The sequence below is a fragment of the Hordeum vulgare genome, chromosome 5H (genome assembly GCF_904849725.1).
Source record: "Hordeum vulgare subsp. vulgare chromosome 5H, MorexV3_pseudomolecules_assembly, whole genome shotgun sequence".
NCBI lineage: Eukaryota > Viridiplantae > Streptophyta > Magnoliopsida > Poales > Poaceae > Hordeum > Hordeum vulgare.
In genome coordinates, this window is record NC_058522.1 from 564800235 (window position 1) to 564820431 (window position 20197).

The 20197-nt window shown below is 44.7% G+C and overlaps 1 protein-coding gene across 1 annotated transcript; it reads left to right on the plus strand.

Annotated features, from left to right (window-relative positions):
• The first annotated feature begins 6355 nt into the window (after positions 1–6355).
• LOC123399271 (protein TPR1-like) lies at positions 6356–16924 on the plus strand. Its single transcript, XM_045093692.1, has 14 exons — positions 6356–6479; positions 11504–11662; positions 11811–11920; positions 12034–12103; positions 12218–12291; positions 12393–12488; positions 12570–12662; positions 12913–13040; positions 13123–13369; positions 13447–13614; positions 13707–13805; positions 13923–14066; positions 14190–15358; positions 16538–16924. Exons 1-14 carry the CDS (start codon positions 6470–6472, stop codon positions 16548–16550), a joined length of 2580 nt encoding a protein of 859 aa, XP_044949627.1. The 5' UTR covers positions 6356–6469; the 3' UTR covers positions 16551–16924.
• The last annotated feature ends 3273 nt before the right edge of the window (positions 16925–20197 follow it).

Here is a 20197-nt window from a genome sequence, read left to right on the forward strand (position 1 = left end):
ACTCATAGAAATAGAACAACCATTATTCTCTGACTTAAAAGAGTAAACGTCTCGCAATAAACAAGATCCAGATATAATGTTCATGCTCAACGCAGGCACTAAATAACAATGATTTAAGTTCATCACTAATCCCGACGGTAGCTGAAGTGACACTGTGCCGACGGCGATTGCATCAACCTTGGAACCATTTCCTACGCGCATCGTCACTTCATCTTTCGCCAGCCTTCGTCTATTCCGCAGTTCCTGTTTCGAGTTGCAAATATGAGCAACAGAACCGGTATCAAATACCCAGGCACTACTACGAGAGCCGGTTAAGTACACATCAATAACATGTATATCAAATATACCTGATTTTTCTTTGCCCGCCTTCTTATCTGCCAGATACTTGGGGCAATTGCGCTTCCAGTGACCCATACCCTTGCAATAGTAACACTCCGTTTCAGGCTTAGGTCCAGCTTTGGGTTTCTTCGGCGGATTGGCAACAGGCTTGCCGCTCTTCTTCGAATTGCCCTTCTTGCCTTTGCCGTTTCTCTTGAAACTAGTGGTCTTATTCACCATCAACACTTGATGCTCTTTACGGAGTTCAGACTCTGCGACTTTCAGCATCGCAAACAACTCGCCGGGAGACTTGTTCATCCCTTGCATGTTGTAGTTCAACACAAAGCCTTAATAGCTTGGCGGCAGTGATTGAAGGATTCTGTCAGTGATAACCTCTTGCGGGAGTTCAATCCCCAGCTCAGCTAGACGGTTTGAGTACCCAGACATTTTGAGCACATGTTCACTGACAGACGATTTTTCCTCCATCTTGCAAGCATAGAATTTATCGGAGGTCTCATACCTCTCGATCCGGGCGTTCTTCTGAAAGATAAACTTCAACTCCTGGAACATCTCAAATGCTCCATGACGCTCAAAGCGACGTTGAAGTCCCGGTTCTAAGCCATACAAGACTGCACATTGAACTATTGAGTAGTCCTCCTTACGTGCTAACCAAGCGTTCTTAACATCCTGATCAGCCGTAGCGGGTGGTTCATCTCCTAGTGCAGCATTAAGGACATAATCCTTCTTCCCAGCTTGTAAGATTAGCTTAAGATTACGAGCCCAGTCTACAAAGTTGCTTCCATCATCTTTCAACTTAGCTTTCTCTATGAACGTATTAAAATTCAGGATGACTGTCGCGTGAGCCATGATCTACAACACAAATATATTCAAAGTGGACTTAGACTATGTTCAAGATAATTAGAGTTTAACTTAATCAAATTATATGCTAAACTCCCACTCAAAAAGTACATCTCTCTAGTCATTTGAGTGGTTCATGATCCACTTACACTATCCCAAGTCCGATCATCGCGTGAGTTGAGTATAGTTTCAGTGGTAAGCATCCCTATGCTAATCATATCATCTATATGATTCATGATCGACCTTTCGGTCTCATGTGTTCCGAGGCCATGTCTGCACATGCTAGGCTCGGCAAGCTTAACCCGAGTGTTCCGCGTGCGCAACTGTTTTGCACCCGTTGTATGTGAACGTTGAGTCTATCACACCCGGTCATCACGTGGTGTCTCGAAACGACGAACTGTAGCAACAGTGCACAGTCGGGGAGAACACAATTTCGTCTTGAAATTTTAGTGAGAGATCACCTCATAATGCTACCGTCGTTCTAAGCAAAATAAGGTGCATAAAAGGATTAACATCACATGCAATTCATAAGTGACATGATATGGCCATCATCACGTGCTTCTTGATCTCCATCACCAAAGCACCTGGCACGATCTTCTTGTCACCGGCGCCACAACATGATCATCCATCAACGTGTTGCCATCGGGGTTGTCGTGCTACTCATGCTATTACTACTAAAGCTACATCCTAGCAAAATAGTAAACGCATCTGCAAGCACAAACGTTAGTATAAAGACAACCCTATGGCTCCTGCCGGTTACCGTGCAAGTCGATATTTCTATTACAACATGATCATCTCATACATCCAATATATCACATCACATCGTTGACCATATCACATCACAAGCATACCCTGCAAAAACAAGTTAGACGTCCTCTAATTTTGTTGTTGCATGTTTTACGTGGTGACCAAGGGTATCTAGTAGGATCGCATCTTACTTACGCAAACACCACAACGGAGATATATGAGTTGCTATTTAACCTCATCCAAGGACCTCCTCGGTCAAATCCGATTCAACTAAAGTTGGAGAAACCGTCACTTGCCAGTCATCTTTGAGCAAAGGGGGTTACTCGTAACGATGAAACCAGTCTCTCGTAAGCGTACGAGTAATGTCGGTCCAAGCCGCTTCAATCCAACAATACCGCGGAATCAAGAAAAGACTAAGGAGGGCAGAAAAACGCACATCACCGCCCACAAAAACTTTTGTGTTCTACTCGAGAAGACATCTACGCATGTACCTAGCTCTGATGCCACTGTTGGGGAACGTCGCATGGGAAACAAAAATTTTCCTACGCGCACGAAGACCTATCATGGTGATGTCCATCTACGAGAGGGGATGAGTGATCTATGTACCCTTGTAGACCGTACAGCAGAAGCGTTAGAGAACGCGGTTGATGTAGTGGAACGTCCTCACGTCCCTCGATCCGCGCCGCGAACAATCCCGCGATCAGTCCCACGATCTAGTACCGAACGGACGGCACCTCCGCGTTCAGCACACGTACAGCTCGACGATGATCTCGGCCTTCTTGATCCAGCAAGAGAGACGGAGAGGTAGAAGAGTTCTCCGGCAGCGTGACGGTGCTCCGGAGGTTGGTGATGACCTTGTCTTAGCAGGCCTCCGCCCGAGCTCTGCAGAAACGCGATCTAGAGGAAAAACCGTGGAGGTATGTGGTCGGGCTGCCGTGGAAAAGTCGTCTCAAATCAGCCCTAAAACCTCCGTATATATAGGTGGGAGGGAGGGGGCCTTGCCTTGGGGCTCAAGGAGCCCCAAGGGGGTCGGCCGAGTCCAAGGGGGAGGACTCTCCCCCCCCCCCAAACCGAGTTGGACTTGGTTTGGTGGGAGGGAGTCCCCCTTCCTTCCCACCTCCTCCTTTTTTTTCTTTTCTTTCTCTCTTGATTTTCTTCTCCTTGGCGCATAGGGCACTTGTGGGCTGTCCCACCAGCCCACTAAGGGCTGGTGTGTCTCCCCCAAGGTCTATGGGCTTCCCCGGGGTGGGTTACCCCCCCCCCCCCCGGTGAACTCCCGGAACCCATTCGTCATTCCCGGTACATTCCCGGTAACTCCGAAAACCTTTCGGTAATCAAATGAGGTCATCCTATATATCAATCTTCGTTTCCGGACCATTCTGGAAACCCTCGTGACGTCCGTGATCTCATCCGGGACTCCGAACAACATTCGGTAACCAACCATATAACTCAAATACGCATAAAACAACGTCGAACCTTAAGTGTGCAGACCCTGCGGGTTCGAGAACTATGTAGACATGACCCGAGAGACTCCTCGGTCAATATCCAATAGCGGGACCTGGATGCCCATATTGGATCCTACATATTCTACGAAGATCTTATCGTTTGAACCTCAGTGCCAAGGATTCGTATAATCCCGTATGTCATTCCCTTTGTCCTTCGGTATGTTACTTGCCCGAGATTCGGTCGTCAGTATCCGCATACCTATTTCAATCTCGTTTACCGGCAAGTCTCTTTACTCGTTCCGCAATACAAGATCCCGCAACTTACACTAAGTTACATTGCTTGCAAGGCTTGTGTGTGATGTTGTATTACCGAGTGGGCCCCGAGATACCTCTCCGTCACACGGAGTGACAAATCCCAGTCTTGATCCATACTAACTCAACTAACACCTTCGGAGATACCTGTAGAGCATCTCTATAGTCACCCAGTTACGTTGCGACGTTTGATACACACAAAGCATTCCTCCGGTGTCAGTGAGTTATATGATCTCATGGTCATAGGAATAAATACTTGACACGCAGAAAACTGTAGCAACAAAATGACACGATCAACATGCTACGTCTATTAGTTTGGGTCTAGTCCATCACGTGATTCTCCCAATGACGTGATCCAGTTATCAAGCAACAACACCTTGTTCATAATCAGAAGACACTGACTATCATCGATCAACTGGCTAGCCAACTAGAGGCATGCTAGGGACGGTGTTTTGTCTATGTATCCACACATGTAAAAGAGTCTTCATTCAATACAATTATAGGATGTATAATAAACTATTATCTTGATACAGGAATTATAATAATAACTATATTTATTATTGCCTCTAGGGCATAATTCCAACAGCAAGATGGTGGTCGGTTTGGTGGCAGGCTCTGGAGCATCCGAGGTGAAGGTTGGGATCGGGGGAAACCCCTGTCGGCCTGGCCGACACCGACGCGGCGACGCTTGTGGGTGCCGCCGGACCTTCCTGGAGGGCGTCGGGGGCGACCCTTCCTCTTGCCTTGTCACGTACCGGGGGAAACCCTTAGCAGCAGCGCCGTCATCGTCGCGGTCCTTCTTGGAGGTATTGATTGGTACCGGTGCTTCGGAGCCTTGAAGCTTGGTGGGAGATCTTTGGTGGGCGCAATGGTCGTGAAGCGTCTTCGTATCCGTTGATCCGCCGTTGTCGGCATTTTTCTCGTTGTTTCTCTTTCGTTTCTTTTAGGTGTGATTATGCTGCTTCCGCCCCAGCACCTGTTGTTGATTGTATCGGTTGGTTGCTTTGTAATACAAAGCGGGGGAAACCCTTTTTCGACCAAAAAAAGCCTATTTGGAGAAATATGCAGGAACGTGTGTGTGCATGCATGTAGTGAGTTAGTTGGTTAGTGGGTTAGTGCATGAGTTTGTTAGTGCCTGGAGACATGGTGGCTGGTGGCTGTCGTAGGTCTTCTGTACTTACTATGTAAGTGGGACAAGTGAATGAGAAAAGATTGAGGCCATGAGGGCTGGAAGAAAACATATAGTCTTTGTGTCCACCAAGGAGAAGAGATTCCTGGCAAAGCTTTGTGCCCCTCCTTGGTACATGTATATACATGTGTGTGTATGTATTTTCTTGAGTTTTTACAATGTGTATGTTCTTGAGAAAAACCATGAAAGAAAAGTGTCCAAGAGGTAGAAGAAGAACGGCGATGCAAGGAGGTGGCACCAAGAACGCACGCTGGCCGTGGTGACTGATGATGTCGTATTTGGCAGCGGCGGAACCCGACGATGTCGAAGCAAGGCGGTGAGTGCACGACGTGGGCATGGAGAAGCGCCGACGGATTCGATCAACGACGAGGGAGTTCACACCGACGGAACCCGAAGATGTCGAAGCAAGGCGGCGAGCCCACGACGTGGGCATGGAGAAGCGCCGACGGATTCGATCTCCGGCGAGGGAGTTCACACCATCGGCGGACAAGGGGACTTAGACGACGACAGGATGGGTTGGTGTGCTCGATTGGATCTGACGCGAGGGAGAGCGAGAGAGAAAGGAAAGGGCGATGCATGCGCGAGCCTGGCTGCGGGATACGCCCGATTCTCACGTTTTCCTCAGCCTGGCTGAGAGGTCCTCTTTTGCATCTGAGAGGCCAGGCTGAGAAGGCCGCGCAGGATACCAAACACGTTGGATTTTGCACGCCGGGTGTGATGCAGGTGAGACCCACCCATCCAAACACGCCCTTAGTGCATGGAGACGTGGTGGCCGGTGGCTGTCGTAGGTCTTGTGTACTTACTATTTAAGTGGGACAAGTGAATGAGAAAAGATTGAGGCCATGAGGGCCGGAAGAAAACATGTAGTCATTTGTTTCCACCAAGGAGAAGAGATTCCCGGCAAAGCTTTGTGCTCCTCCTTGATACATATGTATATAGATCCGTGTGTGTGTGTTTTCTTGAGTCTTTACAGTGTGTGTTCTTGAGAGAAAACCATAAAAGAAGAGTGTTCGAGAAGTACAAGAAGAGCGGCGATGCAAGGTGGCGGCGCAAACAACGCATGCTGGCGGTGGTGACTGGTGAGAGCGGAAGCCGACGAGAGACGACTAGGATTTCCACAATCGCCTAAATGATATATACCGCATCGTCTGCAACACTTGTTGCGGATGAATACATCCGTTGATTAGTTTGCCGTCCTTGTCAACTAAGCGACTGTATTCCATCCATTTTTCATTAACACGTACAGTATTGCTTTCCTTTTCCTTGGTTTCTTGAGTGGAATGTATTTATTGTTTCCTGTTTGAGAAGATCTTTTTTTTTTTTTTTGCATACATGGGCTAGCTTTGAATTCGGGACTGGGCAAAGCCGATAGGTGGGCTGGGCTGGGCTGGGTTAGTACTTAGTAGGCCGCTGCACCCATGCACTTTCCTCTCTATAAAATATAAGCTCCCGCAGTTTCTCGCTCAAAAAACAGGTCATCCCTCAGTCTTGTGTCCACTGCCAGAAACGGCGGCGGTCGGAGCCGAGCGAGCGACAGAAACGAGGAGAGGCGCCGCCGGCGACTTGGATCCGCCCCGTCGCGGCCTGGCGGTCAAGCTGCATGATTCGAGGTGAGTCCACCCCCTTCCTCTTCCTCTCCATCTCCCCATCTCCTACGTACTGATTTCTTCTCTCTTCTCTCCCCCCTTGTCATTTCCGGCCATCTCTCGATCCCACCTCCCAGGCTCCGATCCCTCTTCACCGGCCCTCCTCACACCCTCCCCGGCGCCGGTCGCAGACCAAGGTCTCTCCTCCACCAACCAATCTTCGTTTTTTTCTTCTTTTCGCGATTCCCATCTTAGTTTCCCGCCTTTTCATAATTTCGCATCTCCGTTCCGCGTATGCGAGCCGATTCTTCGGAGGAGGGCACGATTTGACGGCGAAGATTATGTAGGACAGTCGAGAGAGCACCGCTTGGCTGGTTTTGCATCACGGGCGCAATTTTGCATCCGGTTTTGAGTTTTGAGTTTTGACCGCTTGGGGCAGCGAGGATTGCTTCCTTGGCCCGCTTCACTAAGGCAGTCCTTCCAGGAGAGGAAGGATCTTCACACCATCTTCCTGCTAGTCCATTAGGAAGCTGTTAGGAAGTATGAATGGAAGCATAGGAATGCTATCGTCTTCTTGGACAATGCATCTTCGTCCATTGCTGCTGTCTTGAGAGGTGGAGGGGAGGGTGAGGCAGGCAACTAGATAGCAGGGTTGCTCCACCCTTTCTCGCTCCCTTGGTTTTGCCAGAAGCTTCCATAGCTACAGTAGGAACATCAATTTATACATCAAAGTCAGCCATGGATGGATCTCTTCACCCTTTCTCTTATGAACATTGCATATGATAGGCATGCTTGTGCTTATTTTACAAGGAAAAAAAATCTCATCTAAATTTCATTGTATGTTTGTCAACCCAGGGACAGGGACAAGCCTGCAGACAAATCATCTCACACCCATACCATATATACCAAAACTCAATCCACTGATAAGCCTCTAGACTCCAAGCCGCCCAATCCATTTCACATTTGTGATTTCAACTAAATATGTTCTCCATTCAGAAACCTTTGGATGCCCAGCAAAGCTGTATACACGACTCCCGCCAAACGACAGAGCTCGATCGGATTGACACAGGTCAGCTAACTGAGTCATATTATGATAATTTCCATAACTGAGTCATGAGTACGGGTGTCCATACAGTGGACATTTCCCTACCATAATTCTACATGAACCTTTCACTGAGTGCAGTATGGCGCATAAAAAAAGAATCTAAAATAGTGCAAGATATAAAAAAATTCTCACATGGTATTTCCCGATGCAACACAATTTTTTCATAAGAAAAGGAAAAACATTATGGAAGTGTTCTAGAGCATCTCCATCTATTAATAATACAAAACATGTCCGAAAAATGAAAATCCGATTTAAGGCACTGCAGTAGAGTGACGGTGACGGCGAAACGTACCTTCAAATTACCCATGCCCACAATCAATAGTACTACATTAAGCATAGATTGGTTGACAATGGAAAAACCTGCCGAAAAGAAATGTTCGGCATAGAAGAACAATCATTTCTTGACATGGAAAACAGAATTATCTCTTTTATTCCTACACACATCAGCATTCCACATGTGCCAGCAAGGAAGGAAGTCTCTTAAGATGGTTAGAAAAAAAGAGGTTAGAAACTCATGAAACTAATAGCACATGATGGATCCGACGCATCAGAATTTAATACCAGCAGCAACTTCATTGATTTCCTAGGCACAACAGAAGCACTAGCTACCCATACAAGGTAGCATCACCATACAAAGTCAAAGAATTGCATTTCAGCATGGTAGCAACATCACACTACTTGTCATTTTAGCATAGTATTCACAGGATACAAGATGACCTCAAATGGAGCTTTATTATCTCCACATGTGCGGTTTGGGATCACCAGATCATTAATCTATGTTGCCTGGATACTTGGATACGTACGTATCGGATATGCGATACAAGGATACACCCGATACACCAATTTTTTTTAAACTATGATACAAGGATAAGTTTGTATATAGATATTAATTATTTAAAATTTTAAAAATAAGGAGATTTTTTATAGGAAGTGTACCTTTTTATTGAAGTGATGAAGTCTTCCAGCAAATATTCCAGGTTTCCTTTAGATCATCTGACCTTTCAAATGGAAACATGACATCAAACCATACTTAATTAGTACAGCGGTAAATACTAATAGAATATGAAATGGTTAGACACACCATGCTTACAATGTAACCAATGGAGTCTTCAAAAAATATTGTAGTTCATTCAATGATTCATTCATTTTCCTTCGATGGACGATGTATGGATAATTGCTTAATTAACAACCAAGGTAACCACATTGATAATTCTCACATCACACTCACACGCACATCATTATCCAAAATGTATCGCAGCAGTAAGCCCACACATGACATTAGTTTATTTTTTTTTCAAATCAATAAATCAAAGGACTTACAGGATTCGTATCGGGTGTTACCATAATCTTGATTGGTCGGTTAGTTGGTCAGCTTGTTAGTAGCATCTAGGCAAGTTTGTGGTGTTAAAGTCATATACACGAGTGCTGGCTAGTAGTACTAGTTGTATGCAAATAGATTTAGGCTAATTACAATCAACATAGCCGGAGATTAGCAGAGTTCTGTTAGGTTTTGGGTCAGCTGTGTATTGGAGTCGGACGTCTAGGTTGAGTCGGTTTTGCTAGGCCAGGTCAATACATATGCAGGGTTAACATGAGTTTTGTAACACCGTGAGTTGAGATAAAAAGAAGAAATAAAAAGAGGGAAATTAGGGCACGACAAGGGCCCTTGGCTATAAGATTTTGTGTGCGCGTGTTTGTTGTGATTTGATGTGATCGATCCGTGGGCGAGTTTCAACATTTGATATCTAGAGCAAGGTCGAGGTGAGGCCGCGCTTGCCCTAGGGTGGCGACCCCAGTTGTGCCTCGGGGCGGGCAATATAGTTGTTGGGTGGTGCATCGACGAGAAGAGCTGGTGATATAGTCGATGTGTAGCGGCGAGGAGGAGCGGGTGATAGTCGCTGAGTGCTGCAGCGACGGCGAGGATCGGGCGATAGTCGTTCGTGGAGCGATGGATGAGGAGGTTCAGGAGATCGTCGTTCGGTGAAGCGACAAGGAGGGACAGCGGCTGTCGTTGGCAAGGCGGTGAAAGAAGATCGTTGATGGGAGCAGTGGTGCCGATGTGCGGTGCCAAGAAGCCATCAAGGTCATCGTCCAAGGGAGTTGGAGTCAAATAGTCGTGCGAGTTCGCACGTTCGGTCGAGTTGTCCGAGGGAGTCAAGTAGTAGTGCGGGTTGGCACATCTCGGTCGTCATAGTGTCAGCGAGTCATCGTCGTCATGTGCAAGTACTTGTCTCTGTGAGGTCCGGTTGAAGATGAAGCGTGTCAAGGTCGATGTGCTGTCCGGTGTGGTGTAGCACCGAGGGCAAAGACGTGAAGTGAAGATCAAGCTCAAGCGTGTAGTGGGACTATAACCAGTGAAGGGGAGCCTCTTCAATGAGGACCTGTCTCTACATGGGATGGTGTGTGATCCGTTGGCATGTATTGCGTTAGGGGTGACCGATGATGTCGCCTGGCAGCGTGACTGGGAATCTGTACCACACGTTGAGATGGATCGTCAGGTCGTGGATCTACAACGGGCCAAGATCAGGAGGAGTACAAAGCGATGACAAGTTCATATTAGGAGAAATCAAAATTAGGAGGAGATTGTTACCATAATCTTGATTGGTCGGGTTAGTTGGTCAGCTTGTTAGTAGCATCTAGGCAAGTTTGTGGTGTTAAAGTCGTATACACGAGTGCTGGCTAGTAGTACTAGTTGTATGCAAATAGATTTAGGCTAATTACAATCAAGATAGCCGGAGATTAGCAGAGTTCTGTTAGGTTTTGGGTCAGCTGCGTATTGGAGTCGGATGTCTAGGTTGAGTCGGTTTTGCTAGGCCAGGTCAATATATATGCAGGGTTAACGTGGGTTTTGTAACACCATGAGTTGAGATAGAAAGAAGAAATAAAAAAAGGGAAAATTAGGGCACGACAAGGACCCTTGGCTATAAGATTTTCTGTGTACGTGTTTGTTGTGATTTAATGTGATCGATCCATGGACGAGTTCCAACACCGGGATCTGGCTGGACATGTGTGCTTTCTAAAGTATCAACGTAGTCGGTAATGTGCTGAACCAGTCTAGCCCAGTTTCTTGTTAGCCCGTTTGAACCGCGCCGTTTGAGAACCACACGAAAAAACATCGATTTGGACCCAGGCAAACCGACCCAGTCCCAGGTTGAGTCATGTGCAAGACCTGTGGTTACAAAGTTTGCTTTAGACTGCAGTGCCAGAATGAATTTTGGTTATATCTTCGTTGATGCATGTATCGCTGTGTGGATATATGCAAGAGTAGCGTTGCCTTCACATTTTTTATGTTATGCGCGTTTTTTTGACTTTGTATACACCATCTACCAACTACAATATCTCAAGTTCTAGAAACCATTCCAAACACCAACGGATGATTACAAATACAAAGGCTTCTCTGCACCGTAGATTACAGGAGGCTCATTTTGACAACCAGCTTGTGCACTAGTTTGACTGTTTGTGTGGGTGTGTTCCTAAACGAGTTGTTTATTTGTTTTTCCCTTCTTTTTTTCGTCAACGGGTCTGTGAGTTGGTTCTTTCGGTTCAATCCACTTTCCTTTATGGTTGACATGCATATATGGGCCCATTTATTGAGCAAATAAGACATGTTCTTATTATGTTGTTAGGCAAGCTTGTTTATTGGTAAACAGATTTGTTAAACCAATTTATTCACTTCAGTTAATTAGATTTGTTTTTTTTTTTACATTTCCTGCAATGACTAACTTGAAAAAATTCCTGTGTTTTTCACTCCTTTGTTCTCCACCATATTCCTATTTTATTCGTGTGTTTTCCTATTCCTGTATTTTTTTTCTATCATATGAACCAAAAGGGAGCCTAATATGTGTCGATGTGGTCTGTGACCTCAGTTCTGTACTTATATTGCATTATGACCAATCGGTTTCGTGATGAAAACGCCCAAATATAACAGACTATCAAATTGCAGAATCGGATCATCTGATGGAGCAACTGAGCCCCACTGGACATATTCCTCAACCTTCACGGTCACTGGATGACCTTCCTATGAAAGTAGCTTGCACGTTATCACATGGATCTAATGTAACTAGCATGGATTTTCATCCTTCTCGTCATACGCTACTACTAGGTATGATCAAGGTTGCTAATTTACTATATCAGGAAAGAATAGATGTAGTTGCAACTTTGCAAGTACAAAAGGTATTTCATGTGATTTGGATGAATGTTCGGATTTCAACACCACATTGATTTTCTTGTCATGTTTACTGCTCAAATAGTTGGATCTGCTAATGGTGAATTTACGCTCTGGGAGATTGGTACGAGTGAGAGGCTGGTCACAAAGCCCTTCGAAATTTGGGACATGCAAGCATGTTCAACACAATTTCAGGTAACTGGGCACAAGCTGAACTTTTGTATGTAGTCTGCTCCTCTTTTTGTTTGCAAACCTACATGTTCTGATATTATATATGTGCATCATTGTTTTATATCGTATGAGAGAAGGGTGTCATGGCTAAAGACTCTTCCATGGCCGTTAATCGAGTTACATGGAGCCCTGATGGAGACTTGATTGGTTAGTGCTAATAATTCAGTCTTCACCCAGTGACTCTATATATATGGCACTCAGTAAGTTCTTTGTATTGTGATCCATTGTTGCTTTTAAGCTTAATCTTTTTAAACCTTTTAGGAGTTGCATCTACAAAACATTTGATCCATCTGCATGTATACCGGCATCCAAATAAAATATATCAATTTGTAGAGGTTTGTTCTTCTAATTGCGTTTGAACTTCAATTATATTTAGATGTTACATTTCATTATATTAAATGATTTTTGTTACTAACCCATTCATTCTTCATGTCAGATTGAGGCTCATTCCGGAGGTGTTAATGACATAGTTTTCTCCCGGGCACTTACGCAACTTTGTGTTGTCACTTGCGGAGATGACAAGCTGATAAGGGTATCTGACATGAATTAAATGGTTATCATTTATTTCCTTTCCCCCAGCCTGGTCTCCTATAACTTCCTTCCCATTTTGTAGGTCTGGGACATGCATGGACAGAAAATATATTCGTTTGAAGGGCATACGGCCCCTGTGTATTCTATTTGCCCTCATCACATAGAGCAGGTTCAGGTGTGTGTTGTCTGAACACAATATTTAGGCATTAACATCTTAGAATGCAACGGATATAGATGGCGCAGTTGCTCCTTAGTCCGTGCTTCAAAAGTCTACTCAATTATAATCCAAGTGTGGCAGTACGAGCCATCACGAGGACGATGCCTGTATTTTGTGCTCTGAGAGAGATTTACGAGTGCATAGTTTTTTCAAGCACATCAGCATTTATCTGGTGTACTGATACATAATTTTATTGTGTACCATGTAGTTTATTACCTCAACTTCTGTTGATGGGAAAATGAAGACATGGCTTTATGACAATCTGGGATCTAGGCTGGACTTTGATGTTCCCGGAAAATGGTGTAGTGCAATGCTCTATAGCGCCGATGGAACTAGGTAAACATAGATGTGTTATTTTGCTCGCTAGAAGTGTTTCAAGTTATTGGTGATGTAATATTTACGTGTTGTCGATTTGAAGGTTGTTCTCTTGTGGAACAAGCAAAGAGGGAGATACACATTTGGTTGAGTGGAACCAAAGTGAAGGATTTGTCGAGAGGTCATATTCTGGATTCCGTAAAAAGCCATCTGGTGTAGCGCAGGGTGTCGTGCAGTTTGATACAGCTCGGAATCACATTTTAGCTGCTGGCGAAGATAACCAAATTAAGTTTTGGGATGTCGATGACACCAACATGCTTGCCTGCATTGAAGCTGGTGGAGGCTTGCCAGTGGGTTTTTGTTCCCTATTTTATTTTTCAACATTTTTTGTCCGTTTAGTAATCTAGCCTCATGTAAATTTTAACAGAGCTATCCACGGTTAAGGTTCAATAAAGAAGGCAATCTTCTTGCTGTTACTACAGTAGAATGTGGTTTTAAGATACTTGCAAATACTGATGGGCTCAGATCTTTACCGGCATTTGGTAACGTGCCTTCCGAAGTATTCAGATCGCCACATGAAGCTTCTGAGATGAAGGTAAGCACATATTTTTGGGCCTTCTATTGTCACCACAGGTTGCGGATATAGTTTTGCAAAACTTTCTAACACTGGACATATTAAATTAACAGGTCTCAGGTCCTCTCGTTGTCGGGAGCATCTCTCCTAACATTGGCCGAACTGATCACTTAGACTCAAAATATCCTGCAAAGCCATCTCCTAAAAAACTGGTATGCTGATCCAGAAGAAAAAAAATACTTTGACAAGTTTCATATGTTTTGATGCTTCTATGCTTACCTTATCAATAACAATCTAAGCGTCATCTAACTTAATCATGATAATGATAGATTGGCAGTGATCCTGCATTTGGAAGCGTAGATAAAAAGCTAAGAATTTCAGAAGAAAAGTCTGATAAAGCGAAACCTTGGGAGCTGAAGGGACTTCAGCAATTTTGTGTTGCTACAATGCCAGAAACTGACCAAGCCAGCAAGGTTCGGTCCATCTTATTCTTGATTGTTTGTTTGTACTTCTCATCATGGACGTTTGGAGAAGGTTATAAACATTTGTTGGTCTCCAAGAATGATTCTTATCTAATGTCTGCATGTGACGAAAAGGTATCCAAGGTGCTGGACGATGACAACCTCCTCAGGGAGATCATCATCCGCGTCGGCTTTCCCACCACCCTCGTCCATGCCGCCCTCGTCTGCAAGCGCTGGTACCAGCATGCCTCCGAACCCGCCTTCCTCCGCCTTTTTCGCGAGCGCCACCCGCCCTGCCTCCTCGGCTTCTACCTCGAGAACAGGGAGGATGAAAACATCATTTCTATTCGCTTCATCCCAATGCTGCCTCAGCCCTCCGAGCTTGCCCGCGTCATTCGCACTGTGGAGAGCTACAGTTGGGGATTTTACCACGGCGCCCCGGCCAACTTCCTCTGCTCCCGGAAAGGCAAAGTCCTCGTCAACTTGTACAACAAGGTCAAAGCTAGCAAATTTACAACTCGGGTGCACAGTCCATTGTGCCCTGAGAGTGGCCTGGCTGTCGTCCCACCATTACCACACATCGGAATACGGGACGACTATTACTTTAGTATGAATGATCTCCTCTTGATGGAAGAAGCCGATGGTGTGACCTACATTCATGTGTTGCTTGTGGCTAACACACAGAGAACAAAATATACGGTGCTCGTTCAAGTGTTACGGCATGGTGATGGTGTGTGGCGCACGTATCTTGCCTTGGAAAGAGACCAAATTCTTGATCCTGAATTTGAACCAAGAGTTGTGCTCGCCAACAATAAAATCTACATAGCGAGCACCCAGAGCAGCATTGATTTCTTGGATTTGACTACCTCAAGCATCTCGGAGGTTCAGCTCCCACAAGGGGTAGAGTATGGCGATAAAGATACCATGTTGGCACCGGCTGATGATGATTCAGGTGTTTATCTCATCCATGCTAAGAATCTTCAGCTTGACATCTGGCTCCACAAGGGGGACAACTGGTTGCTGGTGGACACCATTTCTTTGCGTGACATGATTGCTAATTTGAGGATTCCAGGTTGCGAGGTTGAGGATGAGCCCACTGCTCCTCTCTGGATAAACCATGTGGGGCCCTATGCTGACTTTGTGTTCTTGGAGATGGGCCGATGCGCACTTCACTTAGATGTCAAGTGCATGCAGTTGCGTAAAGTGTATGATATGACGGAAGAAGAACTGGATTTGGGTGATATCCATCCTCTTACAATGATTTGGCCGCCCATATTTCCTGCTCTGGAAGACAATCCCGCAAGGTTTGCCTTTTGGCCTTCAGATTACTTGTATATTGCTTTTGTTGAGGGTACAATACTTTTGCAATGTGCACATTTCATTGCACTGTTTGGTATAGCTGTGGGATTGTGGTAGTAAATGATTGATTCTTTAGGCTTTTTAGCAGTAAACTACTCCCTCCTTGCCTAAATATAAGTCTTTTTAGAGTTTTCACTAGGGAACTATATACGGATGTACATAGACATATTTTAGAGTATAGATTCATTCATTTTACTTCGTATGTGGTCTTCTTGTGAAATCTCTAAAAAGACTTATATTTAGGAACAGAGGAAGTAGTTAAATGAATGGTGGATAATACTTGCCTTAAGATGTCTTGCAATTACTTGTGTATGCCAATTTAGTGGGGTAATATTACATGGTGACCTACAAAAGTATAAAACGTGTATAAAATCTGAAAGTGTCTAGCCCTGTTATCACGTTGACCACTTCATTGTCCTGAAATACTATCACAAAACCTAGATTTTAGCTTACTGTTTCTTAAATTTTGAGTATCTTTCCACTGCCTACCTTTGAGCTCTGAACCTTAAGCTTATGAGATTGCTTTTTGCTGAAGTTATGTATGCAATTTTGTTTATGTAAATTTATGCACGAGATCTTATTTTCTGAAACTTATGCATGAGATTGTTAATACTAGCTTGTTTTTTTAAAAGAATGTTGCTTAGAGGATCAGATTTTTTCTTTAACACAGGTGAATTGTCCATTTTACATGCATGAACCGTGGAAGTTTTCCACATTCACGCATTTCTTTTGTATGATCAGTCTTTTTTTTCCGGAATGCAACTATGACTTGGAAGGACCAGTTTTTTTTTTAGAAAAGGTCCAGTTTTTTTTTGGCGGCTCAAAAATTAAGTCGCGCCTCCTACCCAGCTTTCTCATAAATCGCCTTCCTGATTGAGTGGGGCTTCTGAACTAGTTATGGGATAACTAATTTAGAAGCCTCAACAATTTTAGGGAGCGGTTTATTTTTCAGGCTGGGAGAGGCAGCTTATTTGTTAGGCCGTCCAAAAGAATTGGCCCAGCTGTACTGGTTAGGGCTTTTGATAAAAATAACTATGTTGATGGACCAAAGTTGATTCTTTTGATTTACACACATAACATTTGAGATTCTGATCCTGAATCCTTCCTCTATTTCCTTGAACCAGGAATGACATGTGAAGGATGGTATTAGGAAGCTTTTGGATTGTCAGCGACAAGGGCGTCATCAAACAGAACAGGGAGCTGCATGCATTTCCCGAGTAGCAGTTCTAACTGCCTTTGTTATATCTTGTTGTGGATTAGTGAGAATGCTATGTAATTAGATGAATGGTTTAGCGAGAATGTTATAATTAGTGATCTGCAGTCCAAATCGTTTAGCAAGTGAGATGTTTGCTGATTTGAGGATATCAGATTGCTCGCTTGCAGCTGAGCCAGGTGGCAACGCTGCTGAGTTTGTGTTCTTGTGGATGGGTCGACGCATACTCTATCGGATTTTCTATACTGTGTTTTCAAGATGTTGTACAATAGAATTTGCTGGAGCATGCCATCTCTTAAATGGGTTTTATATTATGCATTTTACATCTGACATTGCCATGCATATGATTATGCGTGTTTTCGGCTCAAAATATAAACATTGACATACACATTCGCCTTTAGTAGTAGAGATAACTGGATCACGTGATGAGGGTGCTGCTGCCCTGTATGTGAGAACCATTTATCCTTGTATGTTTATGTTTGAAATGGCCCCTGTGCTGAGGGATATCCTCAATTATTACGGCTGCCAGCTTCACCATATCACACCGAACGGGGTTTTATATCTCGCCTGCTTTATTACTCTACTAGCTCATGATTGGCGCGTGTTGGGACCCCCATCTATTTTGGCAATAAAATGACGTGAATTTTTTAAAAGGGAGAACTTTGCTTCATTACACCACCTCTAGAAAAAATTACGGAATTCGATGCAGATTAAATGTGGAGTTTAGAAGTCATTCATTCAATAGAAAGGATAATAAGAATGGACGTTTGGCTCCCGGGCTCCATGAAGGCCTTTTTTTGAAAATAAATAAAAATTCAAACTTTTCGGTTTCGAAAAAATCTGAAAAAATAGGCAAGTAAACAAGGATGTTATGTGTATGTGTGTAAAATTTATGGATGAAAAACATTGAAATGCGATTTGTAGAAAAAAACAAATTCATGACCTGAGAGGATGAATAGTATCATGTGTTAAAAACCTTCAAAACTGTCTTTTTTGCACAGCCCTCATTTCAACTTATTTTGCCCTGAAAATTTACACATATGTGTGCTACGTCCTCACTTATCTCTGTATTTTTTTTTAAAAATTGAAATAAAAAAATATGAATTTTCATGAAATTTGAATTTCAAATTTTAAGGTATCCATGGACGCCGAGCACCAAAAGCAATTTCGGGGATCATATAGCCCTTTATATCCAAATCAATCTATTCAATATGTCTGGTCCGCAGGCTAATGCGGTGATAGCCTTTTAAGTAACTGTATAAGATTAGTGCAAACTTTTGAGGGGGGTGTATCAAATCAAAACTCAAAAAGGGATGGCTCTTTCTCCCACCTCTCAACCGAGGCTCTGCTGCTCCCAAGCCGCCGGCCAACACCATGCCTTGCTTGTCGCCCACTGCCCCAAACCACGCTCCAGCTAGCCCCTATCGGAACCCTAGCCATGCCCACTCTGCACCCCTATGTTCGCTCCGGCCAGATCTCCCTGTGAACAGCTCGGGGTCGGGGACGCTATGGGCCTCGACTTCCATACTCGTGTGCTCGCCGGGCTAAACTCCGCAATCTCATGTTTAAGCATCCATCACTCTCATGCCTTTCTTGTTCATTTCCCCATTTGACTATTGCCCTCTATGAGACCAGGCCCGTCGATGGAGAAGGCCGAGGTGGGTGACCGTACGGACCTTCCGCCAATCGCCGAAGACACAGCCTCCTGCCTAGAGGAGGGGGTAAAATGCAAATGGGGCATAATCTGACCTAGCGGCAACGTTCGACGACGTTAGTGCCTGTCAGTGACGTCACGTCATAAAAAATGGGCCATACATGTTATAATCGTGCTTAAAACGCTCCAACAGACGAGTCAGTGTTCCAAAAAATTAGGCACACTTCGTGTGTTTTCTACAACGAATGTGTATAAGAGTGTCTTTTACAATCCCACGCTTTAATGTGATGGTTTTCCTTAATCAACTCACTTTTACTTGACTGTTGTGCCACCGCCCCCGTCATGTTTCAGTGTGCCGGCGCCTTCATCCCGTGGTACATTTTGGCTCATCTAGATATTCGTTACTCCTCTTTAGCACCAGACAGGGATTGAGTTTTTTTTTTTAGGATAGGGATTGAGGTTTTGGAAATAGAGAACTCCGATTTGTCATCAGACTTTGACAACCAGTTCAGAGACCCCATTTGCTCACGAGGGATCACCTCAAAATGGATATGTGACACACATACACTAGTGGAAAACGGGCCTTTGGCCTGGACCCTTTAGTCCTGGCCTCCATCTGGACCGGGACTAAAGGCCCGGCCACGTAGCCGCCAAAATCGTAATGCCGCCCACGAGGCTTTGGTCCCGGCCCGTAAGGAGCACAAACCGGGACTAAAGGGCTACGCGGTGTGCAGCCCGCATGTGCGTCACCTTTAGTCCCGGTTTATGTCTCAAACCGGGACTAAAGTCCTCTGCCTATATATATTGGCCACAACCCCCCTCTCCCCTCTTCCTTGCATTTTTCTTGGATGGAAGAGTGTGGGTGTGTGCTAGCTCTCCATTTTTCTTGGATGCACTAGAGGTGTTTGTTGAAATGTGTGTTAGAGCGATGCCGCTTCAGTTCACCGAACACAACTACGATATGAGATGCCTGAGCCACGCTTAAACCTCTTCCTCTTTATTTCTACTTATTCTAAAAGGTTAGCAACTATATTTCCTCGTTTAGACCGTGCGGTACTAATTTTGAGAATCGCGATTGTATTTGATATACTGTCGTATAACGCAGATGAGCCATCCATGGATGTACGGTGATCGACGCACAGCCGCTTACAGAGAAGCCGTGCATTCTTTTCGAGATGCAGCCGACGCGAACAAGCATGGTGGTGGCTATATGTTTTGTCCATGTGTTGAATGTCGGAATGAGAAGGATTACACGTCCTCAAGAGTCATTCAGAGCCACCTGCTTCGGTCCGGTTTTATGTCGGGCTATAATGTTTGGACCAAGCACGGAGAAAGAGGGGTTATGATGGAAGACGACGATGAAGAAGAAGAGAACGATGATGACAACTATCGATCTATGTTCCCTGAGTATGCTGATACCGCAATGGAAGACAATGAAGAAGAAGATCAGGATGAAGAACGGGAACCAGATGAGCCTGCTGATGATCTTGGCCGGGTCATTTCTGATGCACGGGGAGGTTGCGACACAGAAAAGGAGAGGTTGCAGTTCGAGCAGATGTTACAGGACCACAACAAATTGTTGTACCCAACTTGTGAAGATGGCCAGAAGAAGCTGGATAGCACACTGGAATTGCTGAAGTGGAAGGCAGAGACCGGTGTGACTGACTCGTCATTCGAAAAGTTGCTGGTAGTGATGAAGAAGATGCTTCCAAGAAAGAATGAATTGCCCGCCAGCACGTATGAAGCAAAGAAGCTTGTCTGCCCTCTAGGATTAGACGTGCAGAAGATACATACATGCCCTAATGACTGCATCCTCTACCGCGGTGAGAAGTACGAGAATATGGATAAATGCCCGGTATGCACTGCATTGCGGTATAGGATCAGAAAAGATGACCCTGGTGATATTGAGGGCGAGCC